The following is a 27,721-nucleotide window of genomic DNA, read 5'->3' on the forward strand; positions in this document are numbered from 1 at the left end:
TCACCATTTGCTACGCTACAATTTTTCTACAGTAGCATTATTTTTACAAATTTTCAACGTAAAGCTTCTATAATGGAAAAAAATTGTGTTAAAATAACAAGCCACAAAAATATATTTCCATGTGTCATGCTTTAGTTAGGTAAATAGAAACTTGTCTCAATATTCCAACATTCCTTTTCAATCCAAAATTTTCATTTGCAGAGCTTGCTTTTCGAGAATGTACCAAGAATGGAACTTGGGCTACTCACTACATTTCAGGCTATGAATGGAGCAATTACACAACATGTATCAATTTTGAATCTGTCCAGGTAAGTTTCCATTTGAATATAGGTATGAAATCAAAAGTTGAAAAAATTCATATAGCTTCTTTTCAATATGTTGAAGCTAGTGTTGCTATTTTTCTCTTAATTTTTCACACATCTTTCTCATTTCTTCAACTTATTTCTATTTAATTTCCTCTTTTTTTTAATGTAGCATGCTACATGAGTGAAGAATGCATGTTTATCTGTAAGCTTTTTCCCACCGTCAAAATTGTCACTAACAACTCTTACATCAATTTTCTGTTATTTTCGTTTTTGTCACTAACAGTTTGCAGAAACCTACTAACTAGTTGGAAAATTTAAAAGCAAAACTATTTTTCAGAGGCAACACACTAGCTAATCCTTACTACGGAGCAATGAACTGTAATTTTTTTTTCTCAAACCACTATGTATTAAAGGCGGTCATAAAAACATGGAAGGGAGCTTAGTCAGTTGTGAATGGAAAGTTTGTCGAAAATGAATTATGGACAAAAATACCTCCATTATTTCTTTTGTGTTATTGTTGAAACAACTTTATGAGAAATAAAAAAAAATCCGAAACTTCTTGACGATGCCACTGAATCAAAATAAAAGTAAATTAGACCCCTGTGCCGTTCCGATAAGGGAAGACCGTTGGCGGCGGGGCCAAAAACAGCAGCGGTGGCGTGCCACCGCTGGTGAGATGCCTACGGCGTGTCGCCAGCGCGATCATTTTGACCACTAACATCTATTTTTTGATAATTTTTCTCAAGAACCAGCTTTATTTTATAACTGATTTGGGCCTATTCCTGAGTTAGAAATTAGCTGGCTGTTATCCGTAATTGCCCTCAAAACCTAATATTATGTATTTTCCTTTTTTATCGTTATATACTTAACACCAGACTTATACAGGAGAGCCTTTGGGACCGAGTTCCCAGAAATCTCAAAGTGTTTACAGTTCTCTAAATCTAACCACAAATTTATACCATTTTACATTTTTCCAATGCTGCCCCCACCCACCTCTACAAGTCTTATTTCCATGCTTGGCTGCAGCCTAGGCCTTCCAAGGTTGAAATACCTGCTAACAGATTTTTTTGTGAATAGACAGACCAACTTTATAACACTGATCCACTATGTAATTATGTATTGGAAGCCTGAAAGTACGATTTTGTTTTTAATAAGAGGCTATCTTTGTAACACTATGCTAGGAATAGCAAGTCTTATTTTTATAAGTAGATCAAAGGTCCTATCTTAATAAATTACATCAAATGTTTAGTAAAGCAATTGCATGCTTCTCCTGATGCTAAGAAGCTACTCATAGCAGAGCAGCATGACGCTCATCTTCACCCAAATTTGATAAACTATGCCAAGGAGCATGGGGTCATACTGCTGACAATACCATCCTTTTGCAGTCATCGTATGCAACCATTGGATATTTCTGTCTCTGACCCACCCAAGTGTCAGTACAACCAATCCATGGATATGTGGATGGCTAGGAATCCTTGAAGAACTGTCACCCTTTATATTACAACTGGGCTGATAGGAAAACCTTTCCCCTTAGCTTTCATACCATCATTTTGTCCAGAAGGGATTTGGAAGGTATATCCCCTTTCCATCCAGATTGTTTTGATAATGAAGATCTGTGCTCTTAAATACAGACCAACCAAGTATTTTTTAGCTCATGAAGCTAGTGGCAAGCTGTAACGCTCATCAGAGGTTCTAACTCAAGCCTATCTCTACCTGCACTGGCATCTTCTCACCCAATGCATTCAGTAAGCCCTGTGATTTTTCAGCCATTGTTAAATAGGATAGTCACACCTGAGCATGTACAATCACATCCCAGCACTACCAAAATAACAGAATGCTTCAAGGAAGAAAGGAGTGCAGAACAAAAGTGCTGACTGATACATCAGTGAAGGCCATGATTGAAGCTGCCTTTGCTACAAGGGTGGCAAAGAAGAGGTGGAAAAGAAAAAATGAAGCAACAAAAGCAAGCAAAACAGAGAAGCATGTTGTGAAGAGATTTGGTGTGAAGACCCCACTGGGGTTGAAAATGAAACTGAAAAGGTTCAGACTCAAGCCCATCTCTACCTGCACTGCCATCCTCTAAATCAATGCATTCGGTAAGCCCTGTGATTTTGCAGCCATTGTTTAGCAGGATAGTCACACTTGAGCATGTAAAATCACATCCGAGCACTACCAAAATAATAAAATGCTTCAAGGAAGAAAGAAAGGCAGAACAAAAGTGCTCACTGATACATCAGTGAAAGTCATGATTAAAGCTGCCTTTGCTACAAGGAAGGCAAAGAAGAGGTGGAAAAGAAAAAAATTGAAGTAACAAAAGCAAGCAAAATAAAGAAGCAGGCTGCGAAGAGATTTGATGAGAAGACAGCACTGAGGGTAAAAATAAAACTGAAACGGTTAAGACTGTGATTGTTTATAATAAACCAGACAGTTCTCTTGGGCAAGATACTGAAAAGGAATTTGAACTTAGTTTTAATTTGGGTTGCAGTTGGCAACTATCTATGAGGGCCATTAGGGAAAAGGTAGAACCTACTGACGAAGGTCAGTGTGATGACTAAGAGTGGTGAGAGAGGTAATGCGTGAGTGTGGGTGAAACAGCCAGATTATGTCAACCACATGAAATAGGATTTTGGGTAAAACCCCCAGTACTTGGGCAGTGTGTGATCTGGGACAAATGTTTTGACGAAAATGTACTTCCTAAACAAGGATAGCAGGTTCTTAATCTTGGACCTGATGCAAATGATTGGGATTGGCTGACTACAATCTTGTAGCCAAGCCTATTTAAATATGATTATTCTTTTTCACAACACATGTCAGTGATTTAATCTGTCCATTTTTGAGATACTTCAATTTTAAGATCCTTTGTCCAAGATTGGGCAGTATTCTATTTTCCAAAATTAGATTCAAGCTAGAAATGTGTAATTACAGTTAGGCCTCGACTGTTTGTGCATTTAAAATATTTACCATTGCATATGGGTGAAAAATTCCAACTAATGAAATACTAATGGACCACAATTAGTAATAAGGAAAGAGTTTAAGAGAGATGAGCTGAGCATTTTGAGAATGTTCTAAACTACGACAGAGTTACAGGAAAATATACAGAAGAAAATAAAAAAGTTTGCTATACCTTGGATGTGAAGAAATATTTTTTTTTTTGTGAGGAAGGATTAGCGACGGTACTAAAAGAATTAAAAAATAATAAGGCACCAGGTGCTGATAAAGTGGTAAATTATTTTCTTAAACATGGTGGCTCTGAGGTTAGAAATAAATTACTCATGATTGATTATGAATATGATTTTGAAAAAGGGGAAGTACCTAGCGATTTTAGGAAAACCCTAATTAAACCACTATATAAAAAAGGTGATAAGAGTGTGTGATGTAATTATCGAGGCATTAGCCTGGTCTCTGTAGGTAGCAACTTACTTAGTAATATGCTACTTTTTAGACTGAGAAATGCCTTAGACAAAGTCACAAGAGAAGAACAGTGTGGTTTTAGAAAAGGTAGAGGATATGTCGACCAAATTCTTCCTCTTAGGTTAATAATTGAGAAGTGTCTGAATTATCAAACACATTTGGTCCTCAGTTTTATAGATTATGGGCAAGTGTTCAACTCTTTTGATACAAGAGGTTTAGCAAAGGTCTTATCCTTGTATGGTATACCAGACAAATATACTAGAGGGATTAGTGTTGTGCATGGGAATAACACTGCTGCGATTAAAGTTGGAAATGCGCTTAGCAAACGGTTCCATATTAAATCAGGGGTTAAACAGGAATTCTTTCAAACTATTTGTGTTCGAACTTGTTTGTTTAATTTTGTAAAGCGAAATTTGTTTAATTTTGTAAGTAGGAAAATCGAAATCCTTAACCAGGTGAGAAAATTAAAGCTTCAATATTACTGTTGACGCAATAAAGAATTGGCGCAAACTAATTTAAAGTCAGCCGAACGCCGCCGCTTCGTTTGGCGGCGGCGTGCCGGCGGCATTAAAACACTCCGAAGGCCGTCGACCGAACGGAAATTAAAAGTTTTATTGCCCTTTTTAAGTGACCAAAAAATGTAGGGCAACTAGGCCCCCTCCCACACTCATTTTTTCCCAAAGTCACCCAATCAAAATTTTGAGATAGCCATTTTGTTCAGCATGGTTAAAAAACCCAATAACTATGTCTTTGAGGATGACTTAATCCCCCACAGTCCCCGGGGGAAGGTTTTCAATTTATGAACTTTGCCCAATAGTAGTATTGTAGTAAAATAAGAGAGCGGACAGTAAACCTTTATTGTATCAATTAAAGAGAGCGGACAGTATCTCATTACTGTTTCAATGAAAGGTATCGGGCAGGTATGACATTACTGTGTCAACGAAAGGTATAATACAGATTTCAAAAGTGTTTTATTTGTATGGATGTTTTATTGTTTATTATTATTATTATTGTTATTTATTGGAAACCCCGTCATACAAAAAAGGAAAAGACGTAGCAATAAGTGAAAAAAAAGAAATACACATAAAATTAGCAGTTATACATGTGGTTTTTAGTGACGAATGCTGGAGCTAAGATCTAAATCAACTCTTAGAGCAAATTACAAAAACGAGAAAGAAAACTCAATTATACACTGCTCTGCAGGTACGCGAAATGCTTCTTTTTTTAGGCTCCTAAATACTGAACAAACATAAGCAATATGAACATCATTGCATCAAGCCGCAATTGGTAAAAAAATAGCCCAAATAATCATTCGTGAATTAACAATATACAGTAGATAATCATATAAACTAGTGTAAATATGACAAGAAACGGTACAAACAATTAAACGACACTTTCACCCGCTGGTCTTGAACTCAGATCACTCTCAGAAAATGATTAATTTACTCCCATATACATAGATATCAGATACAAGGAAATTATTCAATTACGGATCCTTTTACATCTTTACTTAAAGCAATATGCTTAAAAGAACCTATAATTAATAAACAATTAAATTATTAGTAATATTTGTAATATATTATTAGAGAAAAATTGACACCAAAATTGAGAATAACCAGTGTCACTTAAATTGGACTAATACGAAAAGAGAATAAATCATCAATCAGTTTAAAACTGCAACAATTACACTAAGTGCGAAAACAAACACTTAAAAAAACAAACAAAAAAAACACAACAAACACATCTTAACTAATGGGCCAGTACTGACGACCAAGGACGGCTCAACTTCGTTAAACGGGAATTAAAAGCACGAAATTGCTTCTCCACAGCTATAATGGGGTCAGAAATACTGAATTTTCTAATTAGATAAGAATTGCGCGTCCAAGAGAGAAAATGTAAGAGATATTTTGCGAACCGGAAGAAAACTGAACGAATATTTGACTTGTTAGAATTTGTGAGCATTTGATGCCCAGTCTTATCACATGAAGCACCAGATGCCCAGTCTTATGACATGAGAAACAACGCTTTGGGATATATACAAATGCTTGTGCAGAAAGCTTTTCGTTGCCAACTTTCACAGACACTTTCAAGAACTGATCCAGGTTTCGTTTCGACTCAAAAAGGACCTTGAACACTCTGGACTTTTCGCACTGTGAAAATTTAACGCAGTTTGGTACAAGATATTTTACTTGATTCTCATCATATTCGATCGGTACACCTTTAAGGATCCCTATAAACAAGTGGGGATTTCAGACTCATCGAGATAAATGAGGTACTATTTTTAGCCTTCTCGGCAGTGTTGTTCGCTAAACGTTTTGACTTGACAGCAAGTTTCCATTCCGAAGCCGATTTTTTAAGTTCAGTTATTTCACTTGAGGCCTCAGGGCAAAGGTTATCGACGAAGTCCTTATGAGTATTAGGTGAGGTCAGGTTTGCAGGACAGTTTTTAAGTACAAGGGCAAACGTAGGAGCTGGGGCAGGGTTAATTGTTACGTTGGTATCAATTATAGCTGGCCAAAAAGGGCCTGAATGCGCCGCACTCTCTAAAAATCCGTCAATTTTCCGAGAGAATTCATTAACTTTTGAGACTAAAGTAGCCGAGACTGCCTCCCCGATTGTTGGGGTTTCAGAAGGCGAGAATATAACAAAAGTGGGAACAGGCAAATTATCCATTGCCACCTGATTTACCTGTTTACAAATGTCAAATACATTATCTTCATCCTTTGCATGTTTCACACATCGGCTCTGAATATTCAGCTCCTTTTACAGAAACTCTTTAGCACTGATTATAGTGCCATGATAAAAAAAAAACACAGCTTTTCCGACAATCAGATCAATTTGACACCATCAGAAAAGATTTGGTGACAAAGTTCAGTAACGGATTGAAAATAATCATCCTATTTTGATCGTTCATTGCACAATTTAATTATCATAAACAGGGACAGTCGAGTATTCCAATCAAATTATATATTTAGTAGGTCAATGTAATATGCAGGGCAAATAATATGATTCAAGTTCAAGGTGAACTATTTTCAAGTCCAAATCCGATTATGAAATTAATTCAATAAAAACCACAGGGAATCACAAATGTCTTACTGTATTAACAGTTTTACTGTATGAATGAGATTATATCCAAAAAGAGATGTTTGCAGTATGAACTCTCAATATAGACTGTTATTGTTTTGGTGTTTTATTTAATGTTTTATTGTATGAACTTTTTATGTACATGGATTTTTATTGTTCATTATATTGGTGTTATATTTGAGGTATTATTTTATGGATGTATAGATGTTATTGTAGGGATGGTTTTGTTTATTTATGTATGGTTGAATGTTTGTGTTACTATATGATTAATTATGTGTCTTGTTGTATGGTTGGTGTTTTATTTAATGTTTTTTTTGTATGGATGTTTTATTGTAGGGATATATGGATTTTTATTCTAAATATTTTTTTAGGCTGATATGGATGTTATAATGTAAGGCATAATTCTTCATTGTTGCATGATTATAGGCGTTGACGCTTTTACTCTGGCATTGAGCGTGGATATAAAAAACCTGATACACAGTTAGTATCTCAGTCAATAAATTGAATTTGATTAGTTTACATTGCTTAAAACTGAAAAAAAACATTCAAATATTTTGAAAATGGGTAGTTTTACACTATTACACCTCGAAGGAGCTGACAGTGATGTTGTGAAGACAAGGACCCCCCAATGTAGCAGTTGAAATTGGAAAGGATTCGCGATTAACATTTGAGTGGGATCAGATGTTTTGCAGATATGTTATAGCATTGAGTAAATTTAAGTCAGATAAACAATTCTGATGAACAATTATTTTGCCACAAAAGTAAATATAATGTATATATCGCGACTAAAACAAGGGTTGAATGTTATCGTGAGGCACATTGAGGAAAATAGATTGACACACCTAACGCAAAGAGAGTGAAAATATGTTCGTTTATTACATTTAAAATGTTTTTTTCTTTTTATAATGATTTTTTTTTATTAGATACTCTAGATGAACGTTTACTCCACTCTCTCTAGTGGGGTGACCAATAGGCATTGAAAGTGTGCACAAAGTAGAAACATGCCATTGTTATGATAGTCTATAGTTGGTAGTGGGAGTATCAAGAACGAAAATGATTGGATTTGAAAAACAGAAGATCTTACGGAATCTAGTAAAATTGGAAAAATGTCTAGTTTTAGATGATGACTTTCTGGAATTATCTCTTCAACATAAAATATTTTCTCTAGATATGCTTAACAAAATAATGGGAACTGATTCCCCATCTTTGGACTATTGTATGAAGCTTATGCGCTGTGAACCAAATGCATTTACTCAATTTATTGAAGTAATAATTAAAACGAAACAAAATGACATTGTGATTCTGGTTTTAACCACTACCTAGAAATTCATTCTTTAAAACAATAAGAACCAAGTTTTTGTGACGACACTTGATTAATCCTCCTCCTCCTAGAAGCCAATATTTTTATTGATTGTAAGTCAGTTTCTTTTTGGCAGTGAGACGGACAACATTGAAAAAATATACCATACATGTTCACTATGTTTATATACATTGGGCAGCTGGTCATCATGTGAGAACTGTACTAAAGTTGATGACTATAATGAAAAGTCCAGATTATGCACTCCATGTAAATTGCATAAAGAATATGCTGTACAAACTGTAATACCTGTCTTAAAGATACTTGTGACTCTCATCCTAATGCATATCTATCCACCAATTGTCGTTTGGATAAGTGTGACCAATGGACAAATACTTACCCCGGCATAATTGGAAAAAACCCTAAACACGACTTCAGTTTGTTTCTAAGGGATTGGTATCACCGTGGATTTAAATTGTTTTGGGAGGAAGAATTTGGAGCACGTTTCAATTCTAAAAACACCAAGAGAGTATGGTTCTTGTGTCATCGTTGTGAGGACAATGGTAGTAAGGATTATTAACCTAGTGATTTTTTTGGCTATTACAGACAGTGATTCTTCATATGAGAATATTGTGTGAGACATTACTTCAGATAATCAGATAGAAAGAGGTGAGTTTTACAATATGAATCGTAATAGTGTCATTGACTTCACAAGGAGATTTAATAAAATTGAAGTTACATTATATTGTGCAAAATGTAACAATGACTTTGCACGACAGGATCAGTACAAGTTGAATCCCAATGACCTACCACCACTAATCGTTGTTGATGCTGACAACGATCTAAATGACTATTTAGAAGAAAAATAAATCTAAGCAATGAAGACAAAATACTTTTTTTTATAGTGCATATATATTTTTTATTAATAAACAAATTTACATACGTTTTTAAACACTTTCTTCCTAGGGCACTGAAATCAATATTATACAGGTCTGAGAGGGTATTTCCTACTAGGAAGTCATTCAAACGAGGACTGTATACATAAATGTTGAGAAATTCACATAAAGTATAGTCACGACATCGAAAGATGAAATATAGTAATGCATGGAAACCACAGCTTTTCGTTGATAAATCTTGTACTCGCATCCGATTTTGAGTAATTGTTTTCCCGCTTCGTTCAAGGTAGTTTTTGATTTGCGGTGTGTAGAATGTATATGGTATACCAAGAGGATTAAAAAATTCTATATTCTCCGCTGTTTGAAAGATGCACAGCCAATGATCCGTCTGCACAGTCTATGGAGTACTATTAACAATGATAATGGTTTTATAAAGCAGTGGAAACCTGTGGATGTGCAATATCCTGTGGATGCTGGAAATGTTGGAAACCTGTGGATATGCAATAGGATTTGTATTTGGACATATAACGATCCGTGTTAAATACATCGATTATTTGATTGGTGTTCATGGTGCCAGGTCTAATAGAAGACTACCGTCGGGGGTAATGTCCCAATAGGTTTCAAATTGATTGAATGAGATTAATGTTACACTCTCTGTCAATGGTTTGTCAAAGGCACACTCTAAACGTACAGTACCCGTTCGGACAATACTCATATCTTGAGTACCAGACAAGTCTAAAACAATGATACCATGACTTTTCGCGAACATTGCATCGGTTAAACCATTTTCATATAGTTCAGAATCTCGATCTAGGGATTGTATTGTCAATTCACATAGGGTCCTCTAGGATCCTATAGGATCAAAGGATAAATTGTAGAGAGGAATTCCATTTACTTTACAGACAAGAGAGGAAAGTCCAAACGATTCAAATTTATGTGGCGAACTTTTCCATGGTCCTATGTCACTGGCACTTTTTACAAAAGCCAAGGCAAGTTTCGAAGAAATTTCACCATTGATAAATTAAGAATCGGTGTAGGTACTTGAACCAGTGGCAATATGACGTTGACTGGTGATTGTGTTGGGAACGAGCAGTTTGATATAATTTCCAGAGGCTCTTAGTTTTTCAATTGCCAAAGCAACGGAACTCATAACCTGTTGTTTTCGGACATGAAGCATTTGCGAGGTGAGATTGACATTGACATCGGGTGCTGTATCAAGTGTTTTTGTCAAGATGAAATTGGACGGAGTTAGTTGTAACTTTATATCAAATTTAACATTGGGGGGAATCCATTGGGATATAATAATAATAATAATAATAATAATAATAATAATAATAATAATAATAATAATAATCATAATAATAATAATAATATATTATAAGCCAAAAAACAGGTCATACAGAACAGTATTCTTAATTACACTCCGCAAGAAAAATAACATAAATATAAAGTTTCACTCAATGATGTCAACGCTTCATTTATATATTTACATAACTGCCTGATTGACCTTTTTACAGTCGTTTCAGGATCCCCGGGAACTCCAACTTACCACCATCAAAATACTTTCCCCTTAATAGAGAAAAATTCTGGCACTCGGCGACAATATGGGCCACATCTTCAATACCTAGGTTACATCAATATTTCAGGTTATATAGGTTTTATTAAATATTTCATTATTGAGTTTACCAATTAAATAATGCTCCTTGCTTGCTGCCGAAATGAGTTCACCATCAGTATCAACATTTGAGCTATAGTCATAGCCCATTGGCAGACCTTTCAATTTCTTATAGGACATTGGAGTCATCAACATAAATTGTATTAACTTGCATAGTTTGATAGATTATAACTAGTGCTCACCAATGTTCCATTTATGTAGACACATACTTGTTTAAATAAATTGTGTAGTATACCATTTCATAGGATATCAATCGACGGCGGAGGGAGGTAGATTGTCAGACTTTTTCCTCACCACAACTTTTAAATCAATAAATGTCGATGATAAATCTATGAAGTAGTCTTCATTGGAATAAATTTAAAAATGTAGGTTTCCAGAGAGGGGTTGTTGTGGATCGAATTGTTCATAGTACCCATGTTTTACACTGACATTCTCACTTTCTGCACTGAAAAGATTTAGAGATGTGGTGACAGTGGGATGAGATTCCTTGTGGGTTAGATATACCATTTCAGTTGTAGGAAAAGAAATCCCTTTCCGATCTAACGTTTTTCTTCTTGGTTTCTTTTTCTTATTCACATTCTTCTTTGACAAGAGTGATGTCTTTTGCTTCTGACCTGAGTAGAGACTGATGAGTGATGAGATGTTTCTCCTCCTTTTAAAACCTTTTCCACTTTGTCGTGATTTCCGTCGCTCACCAAGGGATCGTGCGTGCTGGACCTGAGATTTTGTGAAACACTTTCTTTAAAATCTTTACCAGCCCCCCAATCGTGTAGCGTAGAGGATGCAAAGGCCGCAGCAGCCGGCGCAATATAGTTTTTAGCCAGAGGTTTTGCAGAGCGAAACAGCTTAGCAAACCAAATGCCAAGACCGTAGCCCGACATTGACGAATGGCCTTTATAATAGTCCATTCCATGACCCAATTGTCGTGGTTGGAGAGCAGTAACGTAACAATCAATATCAAGATATACAAATGTATTTTTTCTATCAACCATTTTGTTGTTGATGAATGGGTCAAAAATAATATGTAATCACAGCCAAGCCTTTTGTTATTGCTAGAGGATCACCTAATTCACTTCTTAGTGTTAACTGACACAGTTCCAAATATTAAGTATTTACAGGAACATACTGAAGATGCTTTATATTATAGTGATGAACATGTTCATGGGTGGTTTTTCGTTCAAGAAAACCTAGGAGTGGAACATTTGAATTATCAACCCTCGATGTTCGCAAAAAGGACGCATAAAGAAATATACAAGAGTCTGAGGTGAAATCGAGTGGATAATCTACAAAACTAACACGATTCATCCCACTAACAGTTCCAGCGTTTTTACCACTTATCATATTCTTTTTAAAGCCAAGAACATCTCTCAGATTATCATTAGGATGAATCATTTCATTGTCAACGGGTGAACTAATGTAAATCCTATCGTGTTCCATTGAATAATTAAATAGGAATGTACCATTCTTGCGAACAGATATTTTTCTATTGATTGTACGACACAAATCGTTCATACTACCAAATTCTTTGTATTTTAGTGGGACAGCTGCTTCAACCCATTCACACTCGACAAAGAGTGACCAATCGAATGGTATAACTTTTATATTTTACACACGATCTTTTCTCAGGATAGCATATGTATTTTTGAAACACAATCGACAAGAGCAACAGCATACTTTTCATCATCGAATTTGATGGTAGGGAAAAGTTTCATCCAAAAATCACTTGTTGTATTCAAATCTTTTTAGAGAGGGTCGGAGACGTTGGACATAAACCTTACACTAAAATCATGGGGCATTGTGCATGTCCTCGGCGGATATCCACGAATCAAAATCAGAGTTATATCCTAGCCAATGAACAAGCAACTGTTTCATGCCCCTGGGAGTAAGAGTCTTTAATATCTTTTCAATCTGATAGATTCCGGTGTTTTTAATTTTTGTAAATCATAATCATAAAAACCGCCAAGAATTTCATCATCTTTCATGTCACGTAGACGATACGTTATGGGTTTTTTGTCCAAGAGTTTGGAAACTTTAAAAAGTTCAGTGGACCACAAGTAATTACCCTTTCAAAAACATTAGTAGTTCGATTTATTCGAACAGTATCACCAACATTGAATTTCTTCTTCTCATCACCGCCACCATTGGAATACTGTTTAATAAAAGTGTCAAATGTATTGACATCATGATGAAATTCCGTTGGGGTTGGGTTGGACAGGGATCAATGTGGATGTTGATTGTATATCAACATGATTTTATCAAAATCATGAATAAAAGCAGCAGTGTTTTTCAAAGTGCCATATCTTGAAATTAAAAGTCGAATAGTTCTTATCAGCCGTTCGGCCAATGCTGCCTTTATTGGGCTATGACTATGATGGAGGATTGTACTATATTTCAATAGAACCTTCTTTAAATGAGGATTAACAGATTCCCTACCCCGATCCATTTGAATCTTCTTATAGCAATCCCGTTCAAGGATGATTTCAAGAGCTTTAGCAACTTCATCACCGCTCTTTGACCGCAGTGGAATAGCATATGCATAATGACTAAAAACACTGATTGCAAGTAGAATGTACTTGTATGGCTCATTGTGACGCCGTTTAATCTCATCTAGAGTCAAAAGATCTGCTTGTAATATTTGTAATGGGAAAAAGGCTTTAGTTTTTTGATAGTGATTACCACGAACTCTACGATTATGATGTAGAGTGTAACTTGATTCATTATGTAGATACCCTCCCGCCAGATTCTTTTCAAGTCCAGTCACTTGAGCAAGTGTGGTGGGTGAACTTAAACCTCTCACTTCACCAATATTCTCATAAACATGTTTTAATGCTTCAACCATTTTGAACGTAAACACGTAGTGAAGTGTCCACTGCCCATGCTAGTATTTTCCGAAAAGGATTTAAAAACATCTTTTGATACTTGACTAAATTCCTTCGTCGTTCTAAAACATGTTTATTGGTAATAAGACTTTTGGGGAAGTTTGCTGAGTTTAAAAATTTATGCAGATGACTGTCAAATGATTCAAGTCTTTTACAATTTGTAACCAAATCTGATAATAAATAAAGTAGAATATAGGTCTTGCCATGGATTATAACTTGATTTTCATTAGCATAAATTTGAATATTTTCACTTTCATTGAGATATGTCAAGAGTCTTTTACACTGTTCACGATAGGAATGTGGCATTGGATCTGCAACACTTGTCATAACTTTAGACAAATCTTCTTCTTCTTCTTCTTTTGGTATTAATGCTGTTGTTGTTGTTGTTTTTGTTCAGGTTAGAGACATATCCTTTTTGTGATCAATGCCATTTACATTGAGTGGTTTCTCATGATAGGGTTTATGTTTGTCGACTCGGCGAAGTGCATTTTGAAGTAGAATTAATTTTCATCGTTGACGACTGTCTTATTGTTAATGAATTTATCGAGATTGTCCTCAAAATGTTCCTTTTGCGGAAGGGCGAGTTCAATTGGAGTCAATTTATAGGGTTTGGCCATTCTCTCTCTCTCTCTAGAGAAAACTGTTTACAAGTCCTGCAATGATTGGCAGTAAAAGTGTAAAGAAGCTACCACCCGCTTGAAGAAGTCTTATTCTTTTAAAACCGTTTCCTATATTTTTGCTTTCTGCTGCTAGGGAGTGTGCAAGGGAACGATGTTGCTTTGTCTGGTGCTTAACACCTTCTGGCAGTTGAAAATTGCCTTCAGTAAAATTTAAAAAAAGTTCTGATATGAGATTAATTAATTCTCTCGAAACCATGTTTGAGTGTTGCCTTCCTAAGTCGTGGTTTTGAATTACCTAGGGCGGTGAATAAGTGTCGGTGTTTATGTAGTTTCTTCAGTGTCATGATTGCAACTAACGACCTTTTTTAGTGTTCACAGGCGGATATACAGTAATTTCATTGTCAAAAATATCGGTGACTACACGTAAATCCTCGGGTGTGTTCTGATTCAGGTCCAATAGAATATATTTATAGGGTTTGTTAGTAGCCTGATTGTAGGCCGAGAGTTGGAATTTCTGTTCACCCGGATACACCTGTCTGTTTAACTTTATGAGGGAACTGGAATCACGTACAACCCTGTAGATGATATAGTAGGTGCAATTAAAAACAGGTGTTCTCATACACTTGCTCTGCTGAAAGAGATTGTGTAGAACTAGGGTTACGGAGATACGTTGATGATGAGATCGGAAAGTGACCAATCGTATCATCTCCTGAGACCATTCTTCGATGGATTCAGCCAGATCATCAATAATCAATCAAGAGTATGATTCAATACTATTGAAAATGTCAGGTCCCTGTATTTAATTTAGTGTCCGGGGCAATAATTTTTATTCTATCATAGGATTCTTGCCAAACACTGTGGCAATAGTAATTTTTTTTGGATTTTCTATAAACGTTTTATCACGATTTTTAAATATTTTTTGTCAAAAGTTTTGTTTTGGCAGACATTGATGGTCTGAAAAGAAACGATCTAAACGGAGTTTTAAATTGATATGTAGTCGCCTTGCATCAATGTCAAAATACAACTGTCAATAATCATACAACTGTCAAAAATGGCTGTAGATTGAGTCGGTCCCTTAAATAAATAATAATAATAGTAATATCCCTAATCAGATTCGAGAACAAGAAGAAAATGAAACATTTTTAAAGAATAATACATATTTTTTATTTACAAATAAAAACGTCACTACAAGAAATACTACATTTTTTTAAAAAACACACATATAAAAACAAGAAAACGGCACTAACAAATAATAAATTCAAAATAATAATAATTTTTTTTTATTATTCAATAAAAAGACACTAAAAACACTTATCACAATTGGAAAGGACCCCCCAGACCCGGAAGGGCGCAGTGGCCGCTGGTGGTTGCAGGCCAAAGGCCGGTCCACCCCCCCCCCCCCCCCGCGGGCCGGCCGTGGGCACGGGGTAAAAAAAACAATTTTTAAAACATTTTTTTATCTACAAAAAACAAAAAAGGCATAAAACATTCACAAATGACTCTACCTTGCTAGAAAATGAAAATAATAATAACCACTGCTGAGTTGGGGAAAAAATATCTCTAAGAAACCACTACTGAGTTGAGAAAAAAATAATAAAAAAACCACTGCTGAGTTTGGAAAAAAACTCGTATAAAAAAGGAACCCACCACCCAACCACTATTGAATTTTTTCCCGACTGAGGTGATGTCTATAGTCTTGACATATACCTCGGTCAGAATTTAGTTAATGCCCGTGGAGTAACACCGTCTCACCATCCGGACACACATAGACTTTATCCGATATGGGGTACATGGCTATTTTATCCACTAAAACTGTGTAGTTTTTAAATTTTAAAGAGCGAATCGCCATGACTTTCGCTCCTGGAACTATACTACTTTCCACACAGTTTCTATAAAAACTCATGTTGAAATTATGTTTCACGTATTGTCTAGGCACCCCCTTGCAGACTTTAATGATTACCTCGTTTTGTGTTTGAACACAGTACACCCGCAAGCACACCACTGGAAATCAAGTCGCTACCCGTCTCTGATTTTAACTTTAATAACTGATTTGGGGCCTGGTGCTTCACTAGCTCCGGGTAAATGGACTTGTCCCAATTAGTAAACTCCATTTGAGAGCTAAGTGTGCTCCTTTTTCGAAATCATCCAATAAGTTCTTGGTTTGAACTTTTAGCAAAAGTTAATTGGTGTCCCCATAATATACTTGAACTTCTCCCTCCCCCTGGCCATTGGTGCCTACACACATCATAAAAGAATGAAAACATGAGTAATATTTTCATTTAAAATCAAGTTTCTTTTTTTTTCTATGCAGGAGGACCATATTGAAGTCTGTGATGGTAAATGATGTGAAGTTTGAATCAGCAACGATTCAAGCACATTATTTTGGGTCAATCACAACGTCACAGCGACTTCGATTACATACAGTGTCACACGTTCTACCGAAGGCTGAGTTCAAAATGAGTTTAAAGATTTCCTTTTCAACCTTTGTTTTCGCTTCGGAACGTTTACCGACAAAAGTGTCAACAAACTTTTTAAAATAGGGTTTTTGGTCAAATTGGAGGGCTCTATGCATCCTTGTGACGTTGAAACCGTTGACTACTATCCACCGCATAAGAACGTGATGTACAGCGATATTTTCTTTCGGATGAAGGTCAGCGATAAGTTTTTGTTTTGAAAGTGTCCAGTGCACACCCCCCCCCCCCATCCTCTACCATAGAAATATTGTATGGACTCAAATTGTATGTTCTGGCTATGATTTGAAATTTATTTTATCGGTGTTGGCACGATTGTAACGAGGTGAAGTTATATATGAGACATGGGTAGATGGTTCTTTTTCATAAAATATCATACCCAAATTGTCTGAAAAGCTGCTACTTCTAGAATTCAAATGGCACACAATAGATAATGATAAAATGTGCTTGAATAAGATCTGTTTTTAGACTCCTTTAGCTTCTTCCCCAAATCCCTAAGACAACTCATTAAATTACAGAAAAGCGTCGATTTTGATACTTTCCCCCTCCTTAAGAACCAACTCCTTAAACAGCACTTTCTAGACGGTGAAATGTATAATTTATTAATGTGTAAGGGCACATAACCGTATGAGTACTACAACTCGACCGCGAGGCTTTCTGAGGAACAATTTCCGTCCATCGCTTTGTTCTACGATTCACTTTACGATCGTCAATGCACCAATATCGACTATGAATTTGCCAAGAGGGTTTGGGCTAAGGGAGGTTGTAAAAATGGGTGGGAATATTATAGATTGTACCTGGCAAGTGATGTATTGACGTTGCTCGATATTGTGTGTAAGGAAACGGATAAAATCTAAGGAGGATTTGGGTTGTATTTGGGTTATTATTTTTCCACTCCCCTTTCTACGTCCTTTCTATAAATTCCACCATCAGCAAGTTCCAAATAGCACTAAAAAGGGCACTTTTGGTGTCGTGTCTCAAGTGGAAAAGCTGGGGCTATTGGGCAAGCAGAACTTATAAGAGTAATGTTTAATGGCTCATTTGAAAGCTATTGCTCATATATACGTGTTTTTTTTTATCAATTTTTCCATTTGCAAGTGCGATATAGCACTGAAAACAACACTTTTGGTGCCACTTACTAAGTGGAAAAGCTTCAAAGTACAATACAGGTACTATTGTAATAGTCATGTTCCAGAACACTTAACTGGAGGTTCACAAGAGCCCTTCCCGTACACTCCCTTCCCAGCCCCCTAAGTAAGTTTCACAAATCGTCTGCTCATCAGTACGCTACTGAAAAATTATCAGGCTACCACACCACTGTAGATAGATGTTTAATGGCTCAGCTAAAAGCTATTGCTTATATTTACTAGGATTTTGAAAATTTTACCATCTATTAGATTTCAGATATCTAAATGTTAACTAGTTTCTGGGGAGAATTTGCAATGAACTTTTTGTCATGATTGAAACATTAGCTACAACCTAGTAAAGATCAAGCCACAGCCCATAGTAACTAAAAGTTAGAAAATGTTAAAACGGTCTTTTTCTTCTTCTTTTTTCCCGGCCTAGCGGGTTACTAGAATATTATAGAGAGATGCTTAAGAGCTCATTCAAAAGCTATTTCTCATATGTACGTTTTTATATACATTACTTCTTTCCTTTTCTATAAACTGTTGTTTTTTGGGGTTTAGGGGGGGAGGAGGGACCTAGGTTAGGTGAGGTTACGTATATATGCTATGCTTTACCCTCTACCCCCCCCCCCTAATGTGCAAATATATAGCCCAAATGTGTTTATAAACTATTATATATTCATCATATTTTATCTTATTTCATTAGCATTAACCAGACTTGACTTTTTAGAAGTGCCCATATAATGCACCAGTATCGTTGAACTTACAAGGCATGTTTTGGGGGATGTGGGACTGGGCAAAAGTCAGTGCATACGTAATGCTACTACTACTTTAATGATACTACAGCTGCTACTATGCTGGCAGACGAGGCTAATTAGATATTTGTGAATTTCTAGTTTCAAATGGTGCTCTCTTAAATTTGAAAGATAATTTCCTCAAAACAGTGTTACATCATGCAGCTGACAAAAGTAGTCTACATATTTGTCACCTATTAGTTTCGAACGGGGCAACTATAAATACATTAGATTCTAAAAATCGCACGGTCCTATATTATGCTGCCAGACAAGCCACATTAGATTTGTGTAAGTTTCTAGTTTCAAATGGTGCTCTATATTATGATCCCAGACGAAGAAGTGGTGCTCTATATGCTACTAGTTTCAAATGGCGTAAAATAAATGCTTTATATTCTAAAAATCGCACGATATAATCCTGCAAGATGAGACATAATGGATTTTGTCAGTTTTAGTTTAAAATGGTGCTGTCATAAATGCCTTAGGTTCTGACAAGGTTTCATCGTTCTTCACGCTGAAGTTTCTAATTACTTTCAAAAGGCTTATAATGCCTTGGATTAGTCATAGTTTCTGTGAAGGAAAGTTTTGGTTTATAGCGTAGAAAAATTTTACTTCATTTGTAAATGTGCTGTCTATTTTGGTGTATAATCTGGAAAAATTTTAGTTTATGTGTTATTCTGTCCGTGTGCCTTTTATTAAATAAAATGAACTCATAAATTGTTCTTATTTACTTTTTGATTGTCGCTTCAGTTTTCTATTTTTTTTTATTTACTTTTTTTATGGGAATCTAGTATCTAAAAATGTGAATACAAAATGGTGTGAATACAACTTTACTTATGACGTACATCCATTTTCTTATTCAATTCAGCTTAAATGCTCTGAAGGTCAGAACTTACAGGAACAAATTCGAGGGAACTTCTTTTTTTCAAGGGAACAAAAAAATTTGAGGAAAAAAATTTGATAACTATTTCTCTTGGAATGCCCTGCCCCAACAGCCCGTGCAGCAGGGATTATAAATCCTGTAATTTGTCCAATAAATGCAGGATTTATCGTAGCGAAAAAGGGAACAACTGTTTGATTCTGGGTGTGCCCAAAAGGGCTAAGGTGAAACTTTGCAGAACGTTGAGGGGTATGATGAGTTGATTCAAAAGACACTATGTGCAACCAGGTTTTCCAAATGGCGTACCTGCAATATCTTATGAACGGCTAAGGCTATTAATTTGAAACTTTCAGTAATACTCTTACTGCTACTACTAGTACGACTGCAACTGTAACTACTTGCTACAGCAACTACGATCACTTGTGACCCAGACTTTTTGCGGCTGTGACTACTCGTGATAGGGACTGCGACTGTTTTTTGGAAAAATGTCTAGTGTTATATAGAACAAATCGAGATACATTATATGATAGCTGGTTTTCAAAAAGGGATATCGGTAATATCTCAAGAACAGCTCAGTTTATTAAGTTGAAACATCCATGGAATGTTTATAGGGGTGTTAGAAAGTGAACGGAGGGCAGCCAATTCCCGCTCACCCATTTTAATTGTCCCAACGAAATTTTCAATTTGCTATTTTGTTCAATGTGGTCGAAAGGTTTAATAGAAATGCCACTGGTGATACCAGACCAGCAAAACACACACAAACCAAGGACGAGGGTAGTAAATCATGTAATTTCCCCATTGTTAAGATACAGGATCTGTAATTGGTAAAGGGGAAATATTCAAACCTGGGTGTGGCCGAAAAGGCCAAGTGTACTAATTTGAAAATTTTAAGGAAACTACTACTACTGAGATCACGACTGTAAATAGTTACGATTACGACTACGACTGTGAGTACTTGTGACTGTGATTACAACTACTTGCAATTGAGACTGTGACTCTTTCAAATTGCAGGGAATTTTAGGGATTATTGAACAACATCAACTGGTTACAAAAGGGAAGATCACGAATATCCCATGGACAGCTGAGGATATAACACTAAAACTTTCAAGGCATGTTGAGGGGGGGACGATAGAAAGTGCATCGAGGGTAAAATACCTTGCCCTCTTCCTTTTTTGTATATTCCCTCGTCGCCGATCAACATCTTAAAATACCTATTTTGTTAAAAAATAGTCATACGTCTAAAACCTATGTCACCAGGAATAATATGCCCACCAGATCCCAAGGGAGAGAGCTGTGGATTATACAATTTTCCCATTCTTTAAAAACAGGATATGATATTGTGAAGGGGGATCTTTGATTTTGGGAGTGTCCGAAAAGGCTTTGGGCATTAAGGTGAAACTTCAGGATGTTTGACAATTTTGGACAAATTGACAGATTTTTACTGAGATCTCTTTGGGAAAAGCATCTATAAAGAGAGTGGGAGGGTACTGATTGCCATCCAACCGTTCAACTCTTAAGAATAACACTAGAACTTTCAATTTTTAATTGAATCAGCCACCTCTAACGTTTCTATGACACCTCCTTCTGTTAGAAACAAAAATAATAATGTACTAAAGCCCTATCACTCTTCACTTCTTGTGTTGCCTGTGAAAAAGAATTTTTATTAAAAATGTCCATAAGTTTTATCATTTCATCACAAACTTTAGAGGGGGGGGAATTGAACTGATAAGCTAGGATTAAGTCTGGTGCTAAAAAAAAAAAAAAAAAAAAAAAAAAAAAAAAAAAAACCAGTGAGCGTGGAGAAACGACATGCCCTATAAAAAAATGTGTTGTTAGACTGCAATAAAATGCACAGAGCATAACATTTCTTCTTTTTCTCAGCATAGCATGCTTAAAACGAAAAAAAATGGTAATGACCCATATAAAAGAAAACGCTTCAATAATATTAACTATTTGGTGTCGGTTGAAAAAACAGTAACAAACAAAAAGTGTAGTATATCCTTCTTCTGAACTAAACACTTGTCACAGCAACAATGCTCTTGTTACATTTCGAAAAGGGTTTTTAGACTTGCTTCCAGTCTAACTGTGTCCAAAATAATGTGTGAAATAGGGGTACCCTGCCGAACCATTCTTCAGTTTAGAATTATCCCAACAAAATGAGATAAAAGAAAAAAATTTGAGCTAGTATATGCAGTCTACAAAACTGTGATTTATGAATGGTGGTGATGCAGAAGTATTATACCCCTCTAAGAGCACCACTTCCCCTCCTATTTATGTCGTTCCCAGAATAGCTGCTTCTCATGAAACGCTAGTCTTTCCTGAGACAAACTTCTGTATATGTCCTCGAGTCAGACATAGCTATTCTGTTCGCTCATTTTTGACTTAACTGCAAAAACAAAATTCCCTCGTTTCCCTGTCCTACCCATTTAAAGTGAAGTTTGATCATAATGCCAACATACAAAATAATCAAAGACAGAGATATCTAGATCAAACGCAAAATAAATGGCGGGTACGACCCACCTTCCTGTGCCCATGACAGAGTTGCTCATTTTTAGCAAGGATTTTCGCTCGAATTATTCTTTGTTCGTAAGACGCCGGTTTCTGTTTGCAAAAATCACACACTGTAGAAGGCCACAAACTGAAGTTTATCATATGTCAAACATTTAGCCTACAAAAAGCTGACTAATCTTGACAAAACGAATCGTTTCTTTACTGCATATTTAATACATTTTTGATTTCTTTTCACCAGGGACCAGATGAAAATCGAAAGGGTTAAAAGTTCCAGTACGCTTCATCTATGATATGATTTATGTTTCTTTAAATTTTGTGCAATTAATTCATTATTATGACAAAAAAAAATGCATTTTCACTAGCGTATTCATTCCTGGGAAGTTCTCCTAAAACATAAAATTCAGCAGCCAAAGGGAATTTAAGACAAATAAAAAGAATGAAGAAAAGAAGGAACTTTGGAAATTCTAACTACATTCTAAAATAAATGCTGAATTTGTGATATAGAATCAAACAGTGGTAACGAACTGAAAGTAATGAGTAAACGGGTCGTTCCTAGGGTTGGTGGTACCCAGGGTTGAATTAACTACAACGGTCCTTCCCCGACTCAAATATTGGCAAAAAAGCTAAATACTACTACTACTACTAACAACTCACCGCATCACAAAGCCCCCTGAGGCCAACACAGTTACGCACGCTTCTCCTCCAGCCCATTTCATTCAAAGCCTCCCTCTTTAAACCCTCCCAGGAGGTTCCCATTTCCTTTAAATCTTTCTTTATGACATCCTCTCACCCCAACCGTGGACGATTTGCTTTCTGTTTAGCCCTAGATGGCTAACCACAAAAGACAGTCTTTGGCAATCTTTCATCCTTCATCAGCAGAACGTGCCCTAGCCATCTCAACCCTTCTCTCATTATAGCCCTAGTAAACGGAAGTGAACCACGATTTTCATACAGCCTACTGTTTGAAATACGGTTAGTCAGCCGGGTGCCCCGTACAATCCGTAGGTAATTTTTCTGGAAAACATCTAGCAAATCTTCATCCGCTTTACGGAGTGCCCAAGCTTCAGGCCATATTTGACCACTGTCATCATTGTAGCTCCTAATATTCTAATCTTAGTTGACTTATGTTTCTATTCTTCCAAACTTTGTTTAACTGCGTAAAAACACCCTGAGCCTTGGCTACTCGCCTTAATCGCAGCAGTGTTATTCTCGTACATAGCACTAATCACTTTAATATATTAAATAGAAGAAACAAGTATTTTCAACTGAAACTAAGGAGCAACATTAAAACTTAAAACGAACAAAAATTATTAAGTATATAAAGGGGACTGCCCCCTCCTCAACACCTCGCTCTTTACGGTAGAGTTTTTTAGTACTTTTAAAAAGCGGCTTATTGTTCTAATTAAACGGCCTTTGTGTTTCAGGAGTCGTTCTTAAAGAATTGGGACAAAATTCAAATTTTAGCGTAACGAGCAAGGTGTTGAGGAGTAAGAAACGCGTTTTGAAAAAAAAACTGCCTAGTGAAGAAAAATAGCCATCTGACATTGACTTAGGAATGATAACTATTAATTCAGTTTGTCTTAAAAGTAAAAGTCTATTGCGAAAATAAATTTATGGTGATTTCGAAAAAAGCCTGAAACCCCTCGAAAATGGCGTCAGACCAAATTGAAAAGTGTACCATTGGAATCAGGATGGTGGAAAATTTTATTCAGGGAAACTACATCCCCCCTCCTTGAACAACAAATAAAATTGTTTTTTTGCGTCGGTAGCACTGATCTTTCTCCCTTTTTCTTTTTTTTCTTTCTTTCTAGCAGGGCTAGGGGGTGGCCAGAGCATCATAAAGAGAAGTGTAATAGCTCATTCGAAAGGGAATTCAATTTGTAAGTGCCCTTTTTAAGTGACCAAAAAGATTGGAGGGCAATTAGCCCCCCTCCCCTCCCCACTAGCCCCCTCCCCCCAAAATCATCTAATCAATATTTTGAGATAGCCATTTTGTTCACACAGTTCAAAAGTCCAATATCTATGGTTTTAGTGATGATATGACCCTCCATAGTCCCCGAGGAAAGGGCTGTACGCTGTATTGGTATCGGACGTATCGATATCACCCGTATCGGTATGGGCGTATTGTTATTGGGCGTTTTGGTATCGTCTGTATCTTAGACAAATTTTTAGTAGCTCGTAAAAAACATACTGCTAATACATACGTCCTACCTTCCTATAAATTTCATCATGAGCAAGTTCCAAATCATGGCTGTAGTAGGTAGCGGTAGCTGCAACCTAGTAAAGAGCGAACCACAGCCCATAGTAATCATAAGTTAAAAAACGTGTTTTGAAAAAAACTGCCTGGTGAAAAAAAATTGCCATCTGACACTGACTCAGGAATTTTTAACTATTATTTCGATTTGTTTTAAAAGTAAAAGTTTATTGTGAAAAGAAATTTATGGTGATTTCGAAAAAGTCTTAAACCCCTCAAAAATGGCGTCAGATCAAAATAAAAAGTCTACCATTAGAATAAGAACATCTAAAACCTCTGTAGGGGAAATTACAACCCCCCTACCTGAACAACAAGGAAAATGACTGCTCTGCATAGGTCGCACTGATGTGTCTCCAGCTTTTTTTTTTTTTTTTTCTAGCAGGGCCATGGGGCCACCAGAACATCATAGAGAGATGTATAATAGCTCATTAGAACGGAAATTAAATTTTCTAGTGCCCTTTTTAAGTGACCAAAAAGATTGGAGGGCAACTAGCCCGACCCCCTCCCCAAGGCCCCTTCTGCCCAAAGTCATCCAATCACAATTTTGTGATAGCTATTTTGCTCAGCATAGTTCCAAGGTCAAATAATTTGGTTTTGGTGATGATATGACCCTCCATAGTCGCTGGGGAAAGGGCTACACACTGTATCGGTATCGGATGTATTTATATGGTGCGTATCGATATGACCGTGTTGTTATTGGGCGTATTGGTATCGCAGGTATCTAGAAAGATTTTTAATAACTCATATAAGAGATATTGCTCATATCTACGTCCATTGGCGTAATTGAGTCCAAATCCTGGAGGGGAGAAGGGGGGGGGGGCAAAGTTGGAGCCAATTTTCCCAAATCAAGTGAAAATGATAGTGAAAACTATGAGCCATATATTACCATAGAGGCAAAGATATACTTAAGAAAACTGACCTATTTCTCTGGATACTTGAATTATGGAGGCTCATCTTAGTTTTGACAAGATTTTTTTTTAGAAACTAAATTTCAGCTGGGGGGGGGGCAAAATAAAGTCTGAGGGGGCAAACTTGGGTCTGGAGGGGACAGTTGCTTCCCCCTGCCTAATAACAAATTACGCCCCTTTCTACGTCCTTTCTATAAATTCCATCATCAGCAAGTTCCAAATAGTACTAAAAAGGGCACTTTTGGTGCCGTGTCTAAAGTGGAAAAGCTGGGGCTATTGGGCAAGCAGAACTTATAAGAGTGATGTTTAATGGCTCATTTGAAAGCTATTGCTCATATATACGTGTTTTTTTTATATTAATTTTGCCATTTGTAAGTGCGATATAGCACTGAAAACAACACTTTTGGTGCCACTTACTAAGTGGAAAAGCTTCAAAGTACAATACAGCTACTATTGTAATAGTTATGTTCCAGAACACTTAACTGGAGGTTCACAAGAGCCCTTCCCGTACACTCCCTTCCCAGCCCCCTAAGTAAGTTTCACAAATCGTCTGCTCATCAGTACGCTACTGAAACATTATCAGGCTACCACACCACTGTAGATAGATGTTTAATGGCTCAGCTAAAAGCTATAGCTTATATTTACTAGGTTTTTGAAAATTTTACCATCTATTAGATTTCAGATATCTAAATGTTAACTAGTTTCTGGGGAGAATTTGCAATGAACTCTTTGTCATGGTTGAAGCATTAGCTGCAACCTAGTAAAGATCAAACCACAGCCTATAGTAACTAAAAGTTGGAAAATGTTAAAACGGTCTTTTTCTTCTTCTTTTTCCCGGCCCAGCGGGTTACTAGAAGATCATAGAGAGATGCTTAAGAGCTCATTCAAAAGCTATTTCTCATGTGTACGTTTTTATATACATTACTTCTTTCCTTTTCTATAAACTGTTGTTTTTTGGGGTTTAGGGGGGGAGGTACCTAGGTTAGGTTAGGTTACGTATATATGCTATGCTTTACCCTCTACCCCCCCCCCCATAATGCGCAAATATATAGCCCAAATGTGTTTATAAACTATTATATATTCAACCTATTTTATTTTATTTCATTAGCATTAACCAAACTTGACTTTTTAGAAGTGACCATATAATGCACCAGTATCGTTGAAACTTACAAGGCATGTTGTGGGGGATGTGGGACTGGGCAAAAGTCAGTGCATACGTAATGCTACTGCTACTTTAATGCTACTACAGCTGCTACTACTAACATTACTACAACCTCTACTACTAGTAACAGGATTTCAAGAGGGTCTATCAGCATTATCCTGGGAACGGTTTAGATATATAAATTGAAACTTTAAGGGTATTATGAGAGGGACGTTCAACTGACCAAAAGGCAATATGGAGAATTTGAACTAAATGAAAATACATTATATGCATGCAGATTGTCAAAAGGACGTATCAGCGATATCTTAGAAAAGGACTAGAGTATTAAACTGAAAGTTACGGGGCATATTTTGGGGGATGTTAAAATAACAAAAAGGTAATATTTACATGCTACTACTACCACTACTACTACTACTAGTACTACTGTTGCTACTGCTACTATTACTGCTGCTAAAGACAAGGGTATTAAGGTGAGAAATTCAGGGAATGTTAAAAGTCCGTTGATCAGTCAAAACACACTATTTGCATGCAAGTTGTCAAAAGGACGTATCAGCAATATTCCAGGAACGGCTTAGGGTATTAAGTTGAAATTTTCAGGGCATGTTAAGAGGGATATTAAACAAACCCAAGGGCACCATGTCTACTGCTACTATGGCACTATGGTACTATATGCTGCTACTGCTACTACTGCTATTACTATTATTAAATTGGCTCTTGTATATCAGGAATCATCCATAAAGAAATTGAACAAAAAGTCAAATTGTACCATAAGATTAAAAAACTAAATAGCAGTATACGGTATTTTGCCTTTTTATTATTTGGCCAGTTACATATTTAGAAATCCTCACTTATTTATTGGAAACATGTTTTTTCTATTAATTATACAAAATTCTGTACTCAGGGCCGTATCCAGATTTTTTCTTGGGGGGGGGGTACAAAAAGATTTTATTTGCGGGGGGGTCTACCGAAAAAGCTTCAAAACGCAGCAAAAAATAGTTTATGTTCATTTTTGTAACATTTTGACGAGTTGGACAAACATTTCAGGGGAGGGGGGGTCAAAACCATAACCCCCTAGCATACGGCCTTCTCTGTGCCCCCAATGTTTTTTTCTTTTTTTCGTTCCACAGCAACCGAATCCCAATCACAAGATTTTTACCTGATTCTTTTTTTTTTCATCAGAGAAAAAAAGTTTCCGCTATGTTTCAGAGCTTGGCTAAGCCAGTGATACTAATCCTGACTTGTTACTTTTTTGTGGAATTAGATCACATGATGTACCAACGTATTGACCATGGGGAAAGCTCAAACTGTGCCCATTGCTTTAGTTATGTCTGATATTTGAAATTTTGTCTGATGGTACCCAATTGCTAAACTAGCTTAAAGATGAACAAGTAAACTATAATACCATGATAACATGGGTAGATCATCTGTTTAAGGAGGAAGAAATCCTCCT

General features: G+C 36.4%; 1 protein-coding gene across 1 annotated transcript in view; it reads left to right on the plus strand.

Annotated features, from left to right (window-relative positions):
• Positions 1-27,721, plus strand: part of LOC148956421 (calcitonin receptor-like) — a 308,161-nt gene that overhangs the window by 93,525 nt on the left and 186,915 nt on the right. The window contains exon 3 of the mRNA XM_089090777.1: positions 202-308. Coding sequence (XP_088946903.1) covers positions 202-308 — 107 coding nt within the window. The remainder of the gene's footprint in view (positions 1-201; positions 309-27,721) is intronic.

The sequence above is a fragment of the Artemia sp. Qi Xiang Cuo genome, chromosome 1 (assembly GCF_049724085.1).
Source record: "Artemia sp. Qi Xiang Cuo chromosome 1, ASM4972408v1, whole genome shotgun sequence".
Taxonomy (NCBI): Eukaryota; Metazoa; Arthropoda; class Branchiopoda; order Anostraca; family Artemiidae; genus Artemia; species Artemia sp. Qi Xiang Cuo.